Source organism: Symphalangus syndactylus, chromosome 9 (assembly GCF_028878055.3).
Source record: "Symphalangus syndactylus isolate Jambi chromosome 9, NHGRI_mSymSyn1-v2.1_pri, whole genome shotgun sequence".
In the NCBI taxonomy this organism is placed as follows: Eukaryota; Metazoa; Chordata; class Mammalia; order Primates; family Hylobatidae; genus Symphalangus; species Symphalangus syndactylus.
The window spans coordinates 54,272,147-54,289,017 of record NC_072431.2 but is presented as its reverse complement, the minus strand read 5'-3'; the positions used below and the strand labels follow the sequence as shown (position 1 = coordinate 54,289,017).

Here is a 16,871-nt window from a genome sequence, read left to right as displayed (position 1 = left end):
TTTAATTAATTAATTTTTTTCTGATTTATTTATTTATTTATTTAGAGCAGAGTCTCGCTTTGTCACCCAGGCTGGAGTACAGCGGTGCGATTTCGGCTCACTGCAACCTCTGTCTCCCAGGTTCAGCCTCCCGAGTAGCTGGGACTACAGGCACCCACCACCACACCCAGCTAACTTTTGTATTTTTAGTAGAGACGGGGTTTCACCATGTAAGTGAGGCTGGTCTTGTACTCCTGACCTCAGGTGATCTGCCTGCCTTAGCCTCCCAAAGTGCTGGGATTACAGGCGTGAGTCACTGCACCCGGCCTTGATTTATTTTTTATTTTGTTCTTTTAGTTCACAAATAAAAATTGTTTGTATTTATCGTGTATGGTGTGATGTTTTGAAATATATATACACATGGTTGAATGGCCCAGTAGAGCTAATGAACATTTGCATTATCTCACTTATCATTTTTCATGGTGTGAACCAAAAGTATCTGAGACAGGTCTCAATCAGTTTAGAAAGCTTATTTTGCTGAGGTTAAGGATGTGCCTGTGACACAGCCTCCGGAGGTCCTGACGACATGCGCCCAAGGTGGTTGGGGTACAGCTTGGATTTATATGTTTTAGGGAGACATGAGATATCAATCAGTATGTGTAAGATGGACAGGGGTTCAATCTAGAAAGGTGGGACAACTTGAAGCAGGGGGCGCTTCCAGAACATAGATAGATTAGATGATAGATAGATAGATAGATAGATAGATGATAGATAGATAGATAGATAGATAGGAGACAAACAGTTGCATTCTTTTTTTTTTTTTTTTTTGAGATGGAGTTTCGCTCTTGTTCCCCAGGCTGGAGTGCAGTGGCGCAATCTTCACTCACTGCAACCTCTGCCTCCCGGCTCAAGAGATTCTCCTGCCTCAGCCTCTCGAGTAGCTGGGATTTCAGGCATGCACCACCACACCCAGCTAATTTTTTGTATTTTTAGTAGAGATGGGGTTTCACCGTATTGGCCAGGCTGGTCTCGAATTCCAGTTCTCAAGCGATCCACCCGCCTCGGCCTCCCAAAGTGCTGGGATTACAGGCATGAGCCACTGCGTCCAGCCTCAGTTACATTCTTTTGAGTCTTTGATCAGTTTTTCACTGAATGTGCAATTTACATGTGAGAGTTGGGTAGAGGAATAGTCATTTATGCCTTAGATGGGCTTAGTGAATCTGCCTTTTTTTTTTTTTTTTTTTTTTTTGAGATGGAGTCTCACTCTGTCACCTAGGCTGGAGTGCAGTGGCACAATCTCAGCTCACTGCAGGCTCCGCCTCCTGGGTTCACACCATTCTCCTGCCTCAGCCTCCCAAGTAGCTGGGACTATAGGCGCCCGCCACCACGCCCGGCTAATTTTTGGTCTTTTTAGTAGAGACAGGATTTTACCGTGTTAGCCAAGATGGTCTCGATCTCCTGACCCCGTGATCTGCCTGCTTCAGCCTCCCAAAGTGCTGGGATTACAGGCATGAGTCACCGTGCACGGTGAGAATCTGTATATTTATTAATACATACTAGGGCAGAGGAAGCAATCAGATACGCATTTGTCTTCAGTGGGCAGAGAGATGACTTTTGTCCCACACCTGTGAAGACCAGCTGTCAATTTACGTTGCCGGGGAAATTCAACAGAATTGTTTTAGGGTAAAGATCTTGAGGCCCACAAGGAATTTCCTTGTGGATAAATTGTGGGGGAGGTATACAGCTTTTTTTTTTTTTTAAATCTTTGTAGCTATCATTTAGGAATAAAATGGGAAGCAGGTTTACCTGAAACAGTTCCCAGCATGAATTTTCCCTTTGGTTTAGTGATTTTGGGGTCCAAGATTTATTTCCCTTTTACAGTGGTGAGATTGCACATCTTTTAAAAACACCTTAGCCAGGTGCAGTAGCTTACATCTGTCATTCCAGCACTTTGAGAGGCCAAGGCAGGAGGATCACCTGAACCCAGGAGTTTGAGAACAGTCTGGGCAACATAGCTAGACCCCATCTCTACAAACAATAAAAAAAAATTAGCTGGGTGTGGTGGCGCATGTCTGTGGTCCCAGCTACTCAGGAACTGAGGCAGGAGGATTGCTTGAGCCTGGTGAGCTATGATTGCACCACTGCACTCCAGCCTGGGTGACAGAGTGAGATCCTATCTCCGAAAAAAACAAATAAAGTGGGCACACATAATGATGTCCACCACACAGAGTGGAGGTGGAGTGTTTAGTTCTCTCTGGCAGATTGGATGATTTGTTCACACATCTTTCTTCCTCCTTATCCCAGATATGGCCACTTATCAGCTTAAGAAGAGCATGCTATCCTGACCCCTGGACGTTGATTAGCCATGTGATTGGTTGCTTTTTTGTTTTGTTTCGTTTTTTGAGACAAGGTCTTGCTCTGTCGCCTGGGCTGGAGTAGAGTGATACAATCATAGCTCACTGCAGCCTCCATCTCCCAGGCTCAACTGATCCTCCTACCTCAGCATCCCAAGTAGCTGGGACTACAGGTATGCACCACCACATCCGGCTAATTTTTGTATTTTTGGAGAGACGGGGTTTCACCATGTGGCCTGTACTACCTGAACTCAAGTAATCCGTCTTCCTTGGCCTCCCAAAGTGCTGGGATTATAGGCATGAACCACTGCACCTGGCCATGTGATTTGTTTTGGTCGATGAAATGTCGGTGGATCTAACATTAGCAGATGCTTTTAGATAAACTCTTGTGGTTTGGCTTGGCCTCTTGCATCTCTGCCATCTATCATGAGAAGACTATGCCCCTGGTAAGTGCTGTTCCCAGAATATGGAAGCACGTAGAGCAGATCTGAGCCCAAACTTTGCCAATTCAAACCCAGCTTTCTAGAGCCACAGGCAACCCGCAGGGCTCACCCGCTCTCAATGTTTTGAAATAAACTTCGAAATTTTAGAATAGTTTCAGATTTAGAGGAAAGAAGATGAACCTCAAAAACTATGCCAAGGGAAAGAATCCAGACACAAAAGGTCAAATATTGTATGACTCCACTTATATGAAATATCCACAAGAGGTGTGGCCACAGAGGCAGAAAGTGGATTGGTGGTTGCCGAGACCCGTGGGCAGGAGAGAATGGGGCGTGCCTGCCTAGCTGGCATGGTCTCTCCTTTGAAGGTGATAACAATTTTTTTTTTTTTTGAGACTGAGTCTTGCTCTGTCACCCAGGCTGGGGTGCAGTGGCATGATCTTGGCTCACTGCAACCTCTGCCATCTGGGTTCAAGCGATTCTTGTGCCTCAGCCTCCTGAGTAGCTGGGACTACAGGTGTGTGCCATCACATCCGGCTAATTTTAAAATTTTTAGTAGAGACGGGGTTTCACTGTGTTAGCCAGGTTGGTCTCGAACTCCTGATCTCAAGTGGTCCTCCTGCCTTGGCCTCCGAAAGTGCTGGGATTACAGGCATGAGCCACAAGCAAGGCTATTTATAGGTGCGGAGGGCCTGAAGAATGGAATCCAAGGATTAAATCACTTGTTCTGCCACACCCCTCTAGGGATACCAGATGTAACAGTCTGGGAAGGAAAGGTTGGGATCTAATGCTCCCCGTGCACCTCCTAAAGCCTGCCTCCTCTCTCCTCTGGGCCCCAAAAAAGCCCAGTCTCTGCCCCTGGACGGCCATCCCTTGGGCACTGGAACATTGGACCTTAACCAGATCCATTTCCTCTGGGCTCAGGTCCTTCCCTGGAGTCAGTTCCCGGATTCTGTCACTCTCTGGTGGCCAAGCAGGACAGCTCAACACTCTATTTTTGCCCAGTGGATTTCCAAAGATACTTAACCTGACAGTTCAAAAACTGCCCGGGAGCCAGATGCCGGGATACGGAGAAGAATACAGCTTTGGATTTTCCCTGGAGGGAGGGGCTGAGAGTGGATGGAAATCTATTCCTTCATCTACTCATTTAACAGATATTTATTGAGCACCTGCTAGGTGCCAAGTATAACAGTAAACAAGACACATGAAGCCCTTGCTTTCCAAAAACACAAATTCTAGTGTGTGTTAAATGCATAAGCAAATACATTGACATGGTGATAAAGTCTATGAATCAAATAAAACAGATGGTCGGATGTGGTGGCTCACACCTGTAATCCCAGTACTTCAGAAGCGAGATAGGAGGATCGCTTGAGGCCAGGAGTTCAAGACCAGTCTGGGCAACATAGGGAGACCCCATCTCTACAAAAAGTAAAAGTAAAAAAATTAGCCAGGCATGTAGTCCCAGCTACTCAGGAGGCTGACATGGGAGGATCACTTGAGCCTGGAAAGTCAAGGCTTCAGTGAGCTATGATCGCACTATTGCACTACAGCCTGGGCAACAGAGCAAGACCCTATCTCTCTCTCACACGCTCTCTTTCTCTCTATAGATATTTAAATTAAACTTTATATATATATGAAGTATATATTTATAAATATAAATATATATAAATTAAATCTCTATATATTATATATATATGTATAAATTAAACAAATAATAAAATTGAGAATGACTCAGGGGTGATGGTCAAGAGGTGGTCAGAAGACAGGAAGGGAGATGAGTTTCTGAGCTGGGAAGAGGCCCAGCGTGAAAACACAGAGGGAAGGCTGTGGGGTCAAGGAGACAGAAAGAGGAAAGGTCTTGGAGAAGGGAGAGGACCTCAGAGTGCGTGAGAAAAGAAGTTCTGAGGGCTGGAGATCCAAGGCCAAGGAAGAGAGCAGTTGGAGCCGGGTTTTGCAAACCTACTTTATTCTAAGTGCAAAAGGAAAAGTTACGAGAGGGTTATAGGTGGAGGAGTAATAACATCTGGCTTAGGTTTAAGGAACATAGTGTGATTGATGTGGACTTGCTTCATAAAAAGGTAACAAACATAAAAGACTGTGGGCACACAGAAGAGGACATGTAACCGAGTCTAGGAGACAGGAAGATCTTCCTGGATAAGGGGTATTAGTTATCCATTGCTGCATAACAAACTGCTACCAAAACTTAGTAGCTGAGGTCAATAATAAACATTTATCAGCTGGATGTGGTGGCTCATGCCTGTAATCCCAGCATTTTGGGAGGCTGAGGTGGGTGGATCACTTGAGGTCAGGAGTTTGAGACCAGCTCAGCCAACATGGTGAAACCCCATCTCTACTAAAAATACAAAATTAGGTGGGGGTGGTGGCAGGTGCCTGTAATCCTAGCTACTCGGGAGGCTGAGGCAGGAGAATCACTTGAACCCGGGAGGCGGAGGTTGCAGTGAGCTGAAATTGCACCACTGCACCCCAACCTAGGCGACAGAGCGAGCCTCCATCTAAAAAAACCAAAAATTATCATCTCATAGTCTTTGACGGTTGGGAATTTGGGAGTAGCTGTGCTGCAGGGAGGAGGGAGCTTTTTTGGCTCAGGGTCCTTCAATGGACTCCAGTTGGGATGTCAGTCACCTAAAGTCTCCTGGGGCTGGAGGACTCACATCCACCATGGCTCACTGACATGGGTGGCGAGTTGGCCTGGCTGTTGGTGGACGCCTTGGTTTCTCACCATATGGACCCCTGTAGAGCTGCTTGAGTGTCCTCCCAACATGGCAGCTGGTTGACCTCAGAACTACTGATCTAAGAGAGAGCAAGGGCAGAAGCCACATCTTTTATTATTATGTTCCGGAAGTCACAATGTCATTTTGGCAATATCTTACTGGTTACACAAGTCAGCCCTATTCAACATGGGCCTATACAGGAGCATGAAAACCAAGAGGTGGGAATCACCGGGGCCATCTTGGAGGTTGGCTACTACCAAAGAAACGCCTTGTCTGAGTCTCAAAGGATGAGTAGAAATTAGCGGCCGGGTGCGGTGGCTCACGCCTGTAATCCTAGCAATTTGGGAGGCTGAGGGGGGTGGATCACAAGGTCAGGAGTTCGAGACCAGCTTGGTCAACATGGTGAAGCCCCGTCTCTACTAAAATTACAAAAATTAGCCAGGCGTGGTGGTGGGCACCTATAATCCCAGCTACTTAGGAGGCTGAAGCAGGAGAATTGCTTGAACCTGGGAGGCGGAGCTTGCAGTGAGCTGAGATTGCCCCACCTCACTCCAGCCTGGGCGACAGAGCAAGGTTCCGTCTCAAAAAAAAAAAAAAAAATATATATATATATATATACACACACATATGTATATATACACACATATATATACACACACATATATATATACACACATATATATATACACATATATATACACATATATATATTTTGTATATATACACACATATATATTTTGTATATATATATGTATACACATTAAAAAAAAGAAGTTAGCCAGGTAATGAAGTTTGTTGTTATGGTCTGAATTTTGTCCCCCTAAAACTCACGTGTTTGTTGAAGCCCCGACCCCTCACACCTCAGAATGTGACTATATTTGGAGACAGGGCCTTTAAAGAGGTGATTAAGGTAAAATGAGGCTGTTAGGATGGGCCCTAGTCTGATCTGACTAGTGTCCTTATAAAAAGAGGAGATTGAACACACAAAGAGACAGCCAAGAGGTGCACACCCAGAGGAAAGTCCATGTGGGGGCACAGCCAGAAGGTGGCCGTCTGCAAACCAAGGAGAGAGGTCCTCAAAGAAGCCAAACCTGCTGACAACTTCACCTTGGACTTCCAGCCTCCAGAGCTGCCAGACAAAACATTTCCGTTTTTCAAGCCACCTGATCTGGCATTTTTTAATAGCAGCTCAGGTAATCTAATACAGTTGGGAAAGGTGTTTCAAGGCCAAGGGACCGGCCTGAAGGAAGATCTCGAGGCGTGAAACAGCGTATTCATACCAAAAAATCAGCATTACTAGATTAAGAAGCAATCTGAAAAATTTCTCTATAAAGGGCCAGATAATTTTTTAGATATTTGGCGCTGTAAAATCCTGGTTGCGGGAAAGCAGTCGTAGATAATATCTAAACAAATGAGGGTAGCTGTGCTTGAATAAAACTTTATTTACAAAAACAGAAGGCAGCCCAGATCTGGCCCATGGGTTGTAGTTATCCAACCCCTGTGGAAGAAGGGTGTGGGGAGTGTGGGAGATGCGCCAGGCGCAGGGTGAGGAATATCTCAGGAGGAAAACCCAAGCCTGAACCCAGGCTTTCCTTCAGCTCTGACCAGTGTCTCTTCATGAGCACCTGAATGAAATACTCAATCACGTCATTCCTTTCAAGCATCCCCTCCCGGGGTAGGCGGGGAGGTTGGTGTGTATACGGAGGGTCCTGCATTCCTGGCTCAGTTCTTGTCTCTACCTCCAGCAGCCTGACCTCTCTGTGCCTCTATTTTCTCATCTGAAAAATGGGAGTATTACTGAACAAAAGGGTTCCGCGCTTGCTGTGCTAGAAGCCAATCTTGGTCAGGTGCGGTGGTTTACACCTGTAATTCCAGCACTTTGGGAGACTGAGGTGGGTGGATCACCTGATGTCAGGAGTTCAAAACCAGCCTGGTCAACATGGCAAAACCCCATCTCTACTAAAATTAGGTGGGTGTGGTGGTAGACGCCTGTAACCTCAGCTACTGGGGAGGCTGAGGCAGGAGAATCGCTTGAACCTGGGAGGTGGAGGTTGCAGTGAGCCGAGATCACACCATTGCACTCCAGCTAGGGCAATAGAATGAGACTCTGTCTCAAAAAAAAAAAAAAAGCCAATCTTACTGCATTAAGTTTTTGAGACAAAAGCTTTTTTTGTCCGTATTGTGAGTTGATCAATAAGGACACAGGAGCCTGGCTCAAATCTGTCTCTCTGTTGGCTTTAAGGCAGTATTTTTTATTAGAAAAGGTTTAGGAGGTGGATTTTAGGATTAGCAGGTGATAGGTGGAGGAAAGGGGAGGCCTGGAATGTCTCAGATATCTCTGTCTCACAAGAGTTGATGTGAGCATTAAGTGAGGTGACCTAGGTAAAGTTGCCTAGGGCCTGGCACACAGGTGGTCAATAAATGTCTGTTCCCACACTCATCAATGTCTGCTCCGACCTCCATCGCGAATATGGGGTCATGACTACGGAAATCATACCACGATAGCTGTCCACAAAAAGATTCACTCCCGAGGCCCAGATTCTGCATATTGTTATTCCGAGCCACCTGAATCTCCCAGGTCGAGCCCACATTCCTCAAAGGGAAAACCCCAGCCAAAGTGCCGAGGACACGAGCTGCTTTTTAAACAAGTCCCCAGGGAGGGCAGTTGGGGCCAGAGCCCCAGAGCTGACCTGGCCTTTTTTATGCATAATTGTAAGCAGGGATGCCACGACCTGATTTGTCTTTTACAACTCTGGGTGGGAGACAGATGGTAGGGGAAAGGAAATTCCTCTCTTGTTCCTTTTCGATGTCTTAGAAGATGTTCATTAATTGGGGGCACAGCTCTACCCTCCCCTACACCCACTCACTGGGCTACTAGAAGGTGCTGTCTCGAAATAGCCCACCCAACCGCAGGAGCCCAGAGCCCACAAGCAGCTCAGGGACTTAGAACTGGTCACACCCTTCCTCCGGGGACCCCCCGCTTAAGCTGCAGGCTGTGGGGTGGGTTGCAAGCCCCGCCTCTCCACATCCAGCCCCACCCCTTTCTTTAAAACTCCGCCTCTCCTGTGAGGCCCCGCCACCTCGAGGCTGCATCCCCGTCCATTGGGCGGCCGGCAGGAGGCGCCAGAGCACAGCCCGCCTTTTCTAAGAGGTTGGCCCCGCCCCTCTCCTCGAGACCCCGCCTCCTCGAGGCTTGCTTTCTGCCTATTGGGCGTCGAGGCCCAGCTCCAGCCCACCTCTTCTCCCCCGCCCCTCCTTTCGTGGCCCAGTCCCCTCGAGGCCCCGCCCCGCCCATTGCGCGGCCGGCAGGAGGCGCCGCGGCACGCGCGGGTCTGGGCGCCGGCCCCGGCCAACGGCGGGTGGGAGCAGCGCGGGAACGTGGCGGCGCGGCGGGTTGTGCAGGAGGTGAGTGTGGGGTGCGCGAGGAGTGACTGCGGAACCGGGGGTGGCTCGTAAGGGGCGTTGCTCGGCCGCTGCCGGGGGCCCGGGTCGCGGAGGCCACGGGGCGCGCTCGGGAACACTCCCGGCCGTGGGTCGGGGCGGGGAGGGCAGGCTTGCCCTGTTGCCATGGAAACCGACCGGCTCTCCGGCCCCGGCCTGGACCGGGGGGCGGTACCCGGAGGGCGGCGAGCGCGGGCAAGGGCGGCCCAGCCTGCGGGGATCCGGGGGTCCACGCTGCCGCCCCCCGCGAGCCCCTGAGCCTGGCTGTCCGCGTGGGCCCCGGACCCCCAACTCCAGGGGACTCTTGGCCCTCAGTTTCCCCGGCTGTGCCCTGGAGGGGGACTTTCGTCTGGGGAGCGCAGCGGGGGAGCGGGGCGCAGGGTTCCGCGCGCTCTCCCACTCGGGCCGGCGAGACGTCACCTGCACGTACCCCGTCCCGGTTGCAGCCCGATCCCCACTCGTGCGCCAGCTCAAAGCATTGTTTCCCAGCTATTTATGTACCATTTCCAGCCCCTCGACAGATACTGCATCCAAGATAACAGATGCTGAGCCGAGCTCCTGGGGCTCCGCAGGAGGAGCCTGTTGGTGGGGTTGGCAGGGCCCTGGCCGGGCTGCGGACCAGCCTGCCCTGCCCTGTCGCCTGTCAAGTGTTTGGCTAATCTGAATTGCACAGAAGAATCTGATTGCACGTGTCCCGCGGTTAACATGGGCCACCTCTTGTGCATTCCAGACAGGAACTGGTCTTGAAAGTCCCTTTTGCTGGGGGGCAAGTCAGTCCCCTTTCCAGCAGCTAGCAGGTCAGAATTAAATCTGATTGAATTATGTTTGCATTTGAAAGCGTGGCTCGGGCTGGGGCTGTAAAGATAGGATTCATGGAAAGAGGGGAGAGAGCTGAGTGTGTGAAGTCTGCGTTTCGTTTTCCCTCCTGCTGGAAATGATAATGGGTTCCACCTTGTCCTGTTGGAGCAGAGAGGTTGCTCCACCCATGTCGTCAGCGCAGCACTGACCTCACTCCCTGTGCTCGCCGCTGGGACTTGAGCTTGTTTTTCATCAGAAACTGGACCTTTCTTGAGAACAAGAGAAAACATTCTCTAAGAGCAGCACCAGCCAGCGCCCCACACCCTCGCTGTCCCAGCCCTGCGCTTTCCCCAAGTATTCGTGTCACAGAGGAGCGAATGGGGCAGAAGAGGCCCGTCGCACTTCCAGAAAAACAGATCTGGTTACCCAGGGCGTGCTCCGCCCGGTCGGATTTTCCTGCAATCCCCTTGGCCTTTTAAAAAACGAGTCCATCCCATTCTCACAAACAGGCCAGGCTCCGCCTTCTGGGATTTGAAAGCGGGCAGCGTGTGAACAAGTGGGCACCCTCTAGTCTGGCCAAGGGAGGATGACCAAACGGAGAGAAATGCTTTCTGAAAATCCCAAAACAGATAAGGTTTGTGTGAACAGGGACTTCTGGGGGCTTAAGAAGGAGTTATTGGAAAGGAGTCAATCACATTCTCTCTGCTTACATTTTCTTCTGTTTCATGATACTGCTAACTCTGCCTCTGCCTTCGAATCCGGCTCCAGAAACTGTGGGAAAAGCAGGGGTGGGGGGAATGGGGGGGAACAACACTTCTGAAATTCAAGCTTCCAAGGCCCTGGGAGGGGACCTAGCAGTTGTGTGTTTGTAATTTTCTATTTGTTTTTTATTAAAGAAGAATTATGTAAATGTCAGACCTTACAAAACATATATCCACCCCTGGGCCCCAAATATCAACTCACTTTTCCATTGTATTTGGGGGCCTTTTTATAATTTTTGTCTTTTTTTTTTTTTTTTTTTTTTTGAGATGAGTCTCACTCTGTTGCCCAGGCTGGAGTGGAGTGGCGCAATCTCGGCTCACTGCAACTTTCGCCTCTGGGGTTCAAGCGATTCTCCTGCCTCAGCCTGCCAAGTAGCTGGGGTTACAGGCACCCGCCACCACGCCTGGCTAATTTTTGTATTTTTAGTGGAGACAGGGTTTCACCATGTTGGCTAGGTTGGTCTTGAACTCCTGACCTCAAGTGATCTGCCAGCCTCGGCCTCCCAAAGTGCTGGGATTACAGGCATGACCCACCACGCCCAGCCAATTTTTGTCTTTCTTTTTTTTTCTTTTTTTCTTTTTTTTTAGAGGGAGTCTTGCTCTGTCGCCCAGGCTGGAGTGCAGTGGCACGATCCTGGCTCACTACAAGCTCCGCCTCCCGGGTTCATGCCATTCTCCTGCCTCAGCCTCCTGAGTAGCTGGGACTACAGGTGCCCGCCACCACGCCTGGCTAATTTTTTGTATTTTTAGTAGAAACAGGGTTTTACAGTGTTAGCCAGGATGGTCTCGATCTCCTGACCTCGTGATCCGCCCGCCTCAGCCTCCCAAAATGCTGGGATTACAAGCGTGAGCCACCGTGCCCAGCCATCTTTTTTTTTTTTTTTAACAGAGAGGGTCTCACTCCATTGCCCAGGCTGGAGTGCAGTGGCGCAATTATAGCTCACTGTAGCCTGGAACTCCTGGGCTCCAGTGATCCTCCTGCCTCAGCCTTCCGAGTAGCTGGGACTACAGGTGCACACCATGCCCAGCTAATTTTTTATTTTTATTTTCTATAGCGATTGGGATCTTGTTATGTTGCCCAGGCTAGTCTCGAACTCCTGGCCTTAAGCCATTCCCCTGCCTTGGCCTTTTAAATACTTGCCTCTGCTTCATGACTTTTCTGGGATGTGGGCTTTCTCCTGCCTGGAGGGGGCTTCCCCAGTTTTTGGTATCATATTTATATCGGCATTCAGACTTCATCTCCAGAGGCAGAGGTTTCCTGAGCCACAGCTGCCTGGTGGCAGAGGCTGTACCATCCACCACCTGCAGTTTGGCTTTGCATCCTGGGGAACCCATTGGAAATGACCACTATGAAAAGGTGGTGGCTGATCCTCTGCCAATGTGTGCTGCCTGGAGGCTTCTAAGCCCGGGGCGTCTGGAGAGGTGCTTGCGAGCGGGGTTGTGCAGCTCTTATGGATGGTTAATAAGTGCTGGCTGGAGAGGCTCTTTGAGGGGTTTTGTTCTGTGATTCCAAGTAGTCACTTTGAAAACTGACCACAGGAGGCTGAGGTCAGACTCAAGGGCGATTTGAAGCCGCTGGTGTGGTGTGCACAGGCCACGCCACATGTTTGTGATGTGAGCACTGTCTGAAAATGCTTTTGTTGTAAATGAAACAGAGGCCTTTGATGAGTCCGTGGGGGAAGCTGCGGCTGGCTCTGAGCTTCTTAGGATTTGACAAGGACACTCGTTGCACCTTCCTCAGAGGAAGAGAAACAAAGTCTTTGCTCCTTTACTCCTTTATGGCCTGGCTCGATGGAACCTCAAGGCTCCATCTGCTTATGACCTGTACTAGGATCTCCGTGACACCTGTTACAGCAAATTCACGTCTTCAGAAAGCCAGGCACAGTGAAAGCCTTTGCCGTGGTGAACTGTCAGCACTGGGCTATAGGAACAGGAGAAGGGCCAGCCACCCACCCCGCAGGGCAGACGTCCACGTTGGGAACCCAGTCTTTGGTGTGCGAAGCTGTCGGAAGTATTTCTGAAGAGTTCAAGGTCCTCGGAGAAAGCGCAGCTGCTGGCTGACCTGGGCTGGTTCTGGAGGAAGCGAGTAGTGGTCTGATTTCAGGACTCATCCATGACAGCTCTGGCTGGCAGTGAGAGGCTCCAGAGAAGATGACCGACGCCCCGGTGATATTAGAAAGAGGCCAGTTTGCAGTGTCAGCTTTGGAGGCCAGGACGGTTCCACCGTTTAGTTTCCTAAGGGATAGTGTGGCCCCTTTTCTTTGGAGGGCTTCCCTGGTTGCTTTCTGTGGCCCTAGGCAGCCACTGTCCTTTCCAGAAGCCTTCTGCAGTGCCCGCAGCACGACGAGTGAGTCCAGCCTGGACAGTGTCAGTTGACTGCTGCGGAGTTTAGTACTGACCCCGGTCGCAGTGGCAGGCGACCCATGCTGTGTTCACTGGGCCCCGGACCACTCTTTCCAGAGCTTTCCAGAAAATAGACCTTTCTCCTGGCTCACTCGTCTGCCGCCTTTGTCCTTGGTGAGAACGTGAGCATGGAAGTGGGGTACAGTAATGGGGAGATGTGTGCGCAGTTTTCCAGTATTTTCCTGCCTTGCGGTCCAGCCTCACCTTTTACAAATCGGAGACCTGCCTTCCTTTTTCTCTGCCCTCCTGCCCCCACAGAGGTTCTGGAGGGAGACTGAGAAACTATCTGAAACTCCTGGCCCTGGGCACGCTAAGGACATCAGAAGTGTGATTGTATGCCACACCAACGCGTCCCAGGCTGTTTTCCAGTTTCCCCAGGAGACTGCATCTCTGTGGCCTGGAGTGCTGGGCACGCGCAACCTATGGTGGGCGGGACACACGCATTCCGGCCATGCCTGCACCAGCTTGAGAGGGGCCCTTTGTGCCCGCTGTGCTTGCGAGGCCACTCAATGCTGCCATCCCAGGGAGCATCTCCTTCAAGCCAGGACAGGTCTCTTGCCCGGAGGGGTAGATTCTGGGGGTTTGTGTCTGGAATGTCTGATGGTCGATTCTGTTAACGTGGCTGCGATTCGCCTGTTTTCCTAGTTCCACTGTGTTTGTGACCCATTTCCCACGTTGCAGCCTGTGGGGTAGGAGACACAGGGTTTACGGAGAGGCGAAGCTTTGCCCTCGGGCTGCCCGCTGCTCTTCTGTGGCTGTGACGGTGCTGGGGGCGGCTCCGGGGCGGGGGGGGGCGCTCCTTGATGTTCACCACACTCGGGCACCGCATCCAGCACTCTCCAGAAATCCAAGCCCTGCAGCGGAGCGTGTCTTATCGTGGCGACCTCATTGCGTTTTCCAGTAATGGCTTTCCTTGAAGGGTGCTCCAGCCCATTTAGTCCTCTCTGTCTCTGGTGGCCCTGCAGGCTCCAGCCACATCCTCTGCTCAGGTGCTGTGGTGGCAGGTCTGCGGGGCCATGATGCCTATGGCCTGTTATGTCCATTAGATTTTGAGATGGGGTCTTGCTCTGTTGCCTGGGCTGGAGGGCCGTGGCACGATCATAGCTCACTGCAATCTTGAACTCCTGGGCTCAAGCCATCCTCCAGCCTCAGCCTGCAGAGCAGTGGGTACAGTGCACGCCACCATGCCTGGCTAATTTTTAAATTTTTTGTAGAGTCGGGTCTTACTATGTTTCCCAGGCTGGTCTGGAACTCCCGGGCTCAAGCCATCCTCCCACCTTGGCCTTCTAAAGCGCTGGGATGACGGGCAGGAGCCACCGCCTGTGGCCTCATTTGCTCTTGGTGCTCACGATGGTTGACGCTAACCTCTCTCACTTTTTCTCACAGGTCACGGCCTCCCCACATCCTTTGGCTGAAGCCCCCAGTCCTCATCCATGAAGCCTCACCCACCATGTTTTATGGGACGCACTTCATCATGTCCCCACCCACCAAGAGCAAACTGAAGCGGCAGAGCCAGCTGTTGTCCAGCATGCTGTCCCGGACGCTGAGCTACAAGTACCGGGACCTGGACTCCACCTTCTCCAGCCTGGGCGCCAGCGATGACCCCGCCGAGCTCTCCACCCAGCTCTCGGCCCCTGGTGTCCTGAAGGTGTTTGGGGACAGTGTCTGCACAGGAACCCACTACAAGAGCGTCCTGGCCACCGGCACCTCCAGCACCCGTGAGCTGGTGAAGGAGGCGCTGGAGCGGTACGCCCTGGACCCTGGGCAGGCCGGCCAGTACGTGCTGTGTGACGTGGTGGGCCAAGCCGGCGACGCCGGGCAGCAGTGGCAGGCCCAGTGCTTTCGGGTGTTTGGGGACAGTGAGAAGCCCCTCTTGATCCAGGAATTATGGAAACCCCGAGAAGGTTTATCCCGGAGGTTTGAGCTGAGGAAGAGGTCGGATGTGGAGAAGCTGGCAGCCAAGGAGGTGGACACCATCACGGCAGGTGAGGAGGGCCACAGGTTCAGGAAGAGCCGTGGGTCTGAGCTCTGAGAAGGCCAGCCGGGGAACGGGGAGAAGGAGTGGTGCAGGGGACACACGTGGGGCGGGCTCACTCTGTGGGAGGCAGTTGGAGCCCGTGTCCTGGATGTTTGAAGGCTTCCTCTTGTTTTCTGAGACAAGGTCTTGCTCTGTCACCCAGGCTGGAGTGCAGCGGTGCAACCACAGCTCACTGCAGCCTCCTGGGCTCAAGCGATCCTCCCACCTCAGCCTCCTGAGTAGCTAGGACTATAGGTGCACCACCACACCCAGCTAATTTTTTACTTTTTATAGAGACAGGAGTCTCGCTGTGATACCCAGGCTAGTCTTGACCTCCCGCCCTCAAGTGATCCTCCTACTTTGGCCTCCCAAAGAAGGTTTCCTCTTTAACTTACCGTTTTCACCTCAGCTGTCTGGGAAGTCGTAGTTTGTCTATGCGGCAGGAGGCTGGCTGGTGTTCCTCAGAGGCTCCTGAGGAACCTCAAATATTCTTGCAATATTTGAGGCCACATTTGTTCTTTTGTCTGATCAGATTATTGTCCAGTTCTCCAGCAGTCGTCTCATTGACCACAGCAACCACGCACACCTTGTTAAATACAGGGTCCTGGCAAGTCCCTTAGCACCTGCGACCTTGTCGGGGAGTTTTTGGGGCAATGAAGTGAAAAGACAATCAAGGAATCCGTCCCAGGCCAAAACCTATGTGGCATTGCCAGGTGGCAAGGTCTCCAGAGGTGACCACGGTACACTCGGCATACCGTGGGTCTGTGGGTACCTGGGCAGTGGGAGGCCTTTCTGAGGAGGGCCTGGCCACGGGCAGCCAATTATTGTCCATCCGAGGAGTGCCGAGAGCGTGGCAGCGTTGAGTGCCTGCCGCCGGGCTTGAGAGCCCCAGGGCCTGGGGCCCACTGTGTCTGGTGATTTATTCAATTGGTGGAAAGAAGTTTATTATCTTAATCGGTATGTGTCATAAAAAATAATTTTGGCCAGGCACGGTGGCTCACACCTGTAATCCCAGCACTTTGGGAGGCCAATGCAGGTGGATCACCTGAGGTAAGGAGTTTGAGACCAGCCTGGCCAACATGGTGAAACCCCGTCTCTACTAAAAACACAAAAATTAGCCGGGCGTGGTGGTATGCGCCTGTAATCCCAGCTACTCGGGAGGCTCAGGCAGGAGAATCGCTTGAACCTGGGAGGCAGGGGCTGCAGTGAGCCGAGATCACACCATTGCACTCCAGCCTGGGCAATAAGAACAAAACTCGGTCTCAAAAAAATAATAATAATAAATAAATAAATTTGGCCAGGTGTGGTGGCTCACACCTGTAATCCCAACACTTTGAGAGGCCAAGGTAGGAGGATCGCTTGAGCCTAGGAGTTTGAGAGCAGCCTGGGGAACATAGTGAGACCCCATCTCTACAAAAAATAAAAAAATTAGCCAGGCATGGTGGTGCATACCTGTAGTCCCAGCTCCTCAGGAGGCTGAGGTGGGAAGATGGCTTGAGCCGCAGATGCTGCAGCTAGGATTGTACCACTGCACTCCAGCCCAGGCAACAGAGTGAGACCCTGTCTCAAAAAAATAACAATAAAAAGAGTAACTTGTGGTTGCTTTAATTATGGCTCTTAAAGTCTGCTCAGACAAGCACCCCCAATTGCCTGCACCTGGGGATCCTTCCTCCACCCAAAGGTCGCCACTTCTGGGATTTGGTTTTCATCCTGACCCTACCGTGTCACAATCCAGTGGTCCCTTGGAAGGACCGGTGATCCAGTGGCAGAGATGGGGTCCCTCCCCTCCTGATTCAAAAAGACCTCCTGTGAGGCCAGGAAACCCGAAAGGGAAGAGGCGTGTGGTGGGATGTTTTCTGCACAGGAACAAAGGGTCTTCAATGTCAGACACAGAATTTTGGTCATTCTTCCACCGTGCGTTGCCTCTGCCAAGCGGAGGGCAAAAA

General features: G+C 51.2%; 2 protein-coding genes across 3 annotated transcripts in view; both read left to right on the top strand.

Annotated features, from left to right (window-relative positions):
- The window catches only part of MMD2 (monocyte to macrophage differentiation associated 2), a 67,967-nt gene extending 67,599 nt beyond the window's left edge, over nucleotides 1–368 (top strand). Inside the window, exon 7 of the mRNA XM_055292233.2 lies at nucleotides 46–368. Within this exon, the coding sequence (XP_055148208.1) occupies nucleotides 46–138 (93 nt within the window). The 3' untranslated portion in view covers nucleotides 139–368. The remainder of the gene's footprint in view (nucleotides 1–45) is intronic.
- Nucleotides 369–8,789: 8,421 nt separating this feature from the next.
- Nucleotides 8,790–16,871, top strand: part of RADIL (Rap associating with DIL domain) — an 87,585-nt gene continuing 79,503 nt past the window's right edge. The window contains exons 1-2 of one of the 2 annotated variants that reach the window (XM_055292205.1): nucleotides 8,790–8,910; nucleotides 14,295–14,893. In XM_055292205.1, coding sequence (XP_055148180.1) covers nucleotides 14,359–14,893 — 535 coding nt within the window. In that variant the 5' untranslated portion in view covers nucleotides 8,790–8,910; nucleotides 14,295–14,358. Of the gene's footprint in view, nucleotides 8,911–10,333; nucleotides 10,379–14,294; nucleotides 14,894–16,871 lie in introns of those variants that run through there. The other variant, XM_055292206.1, reaches the window with a different exon arrangement.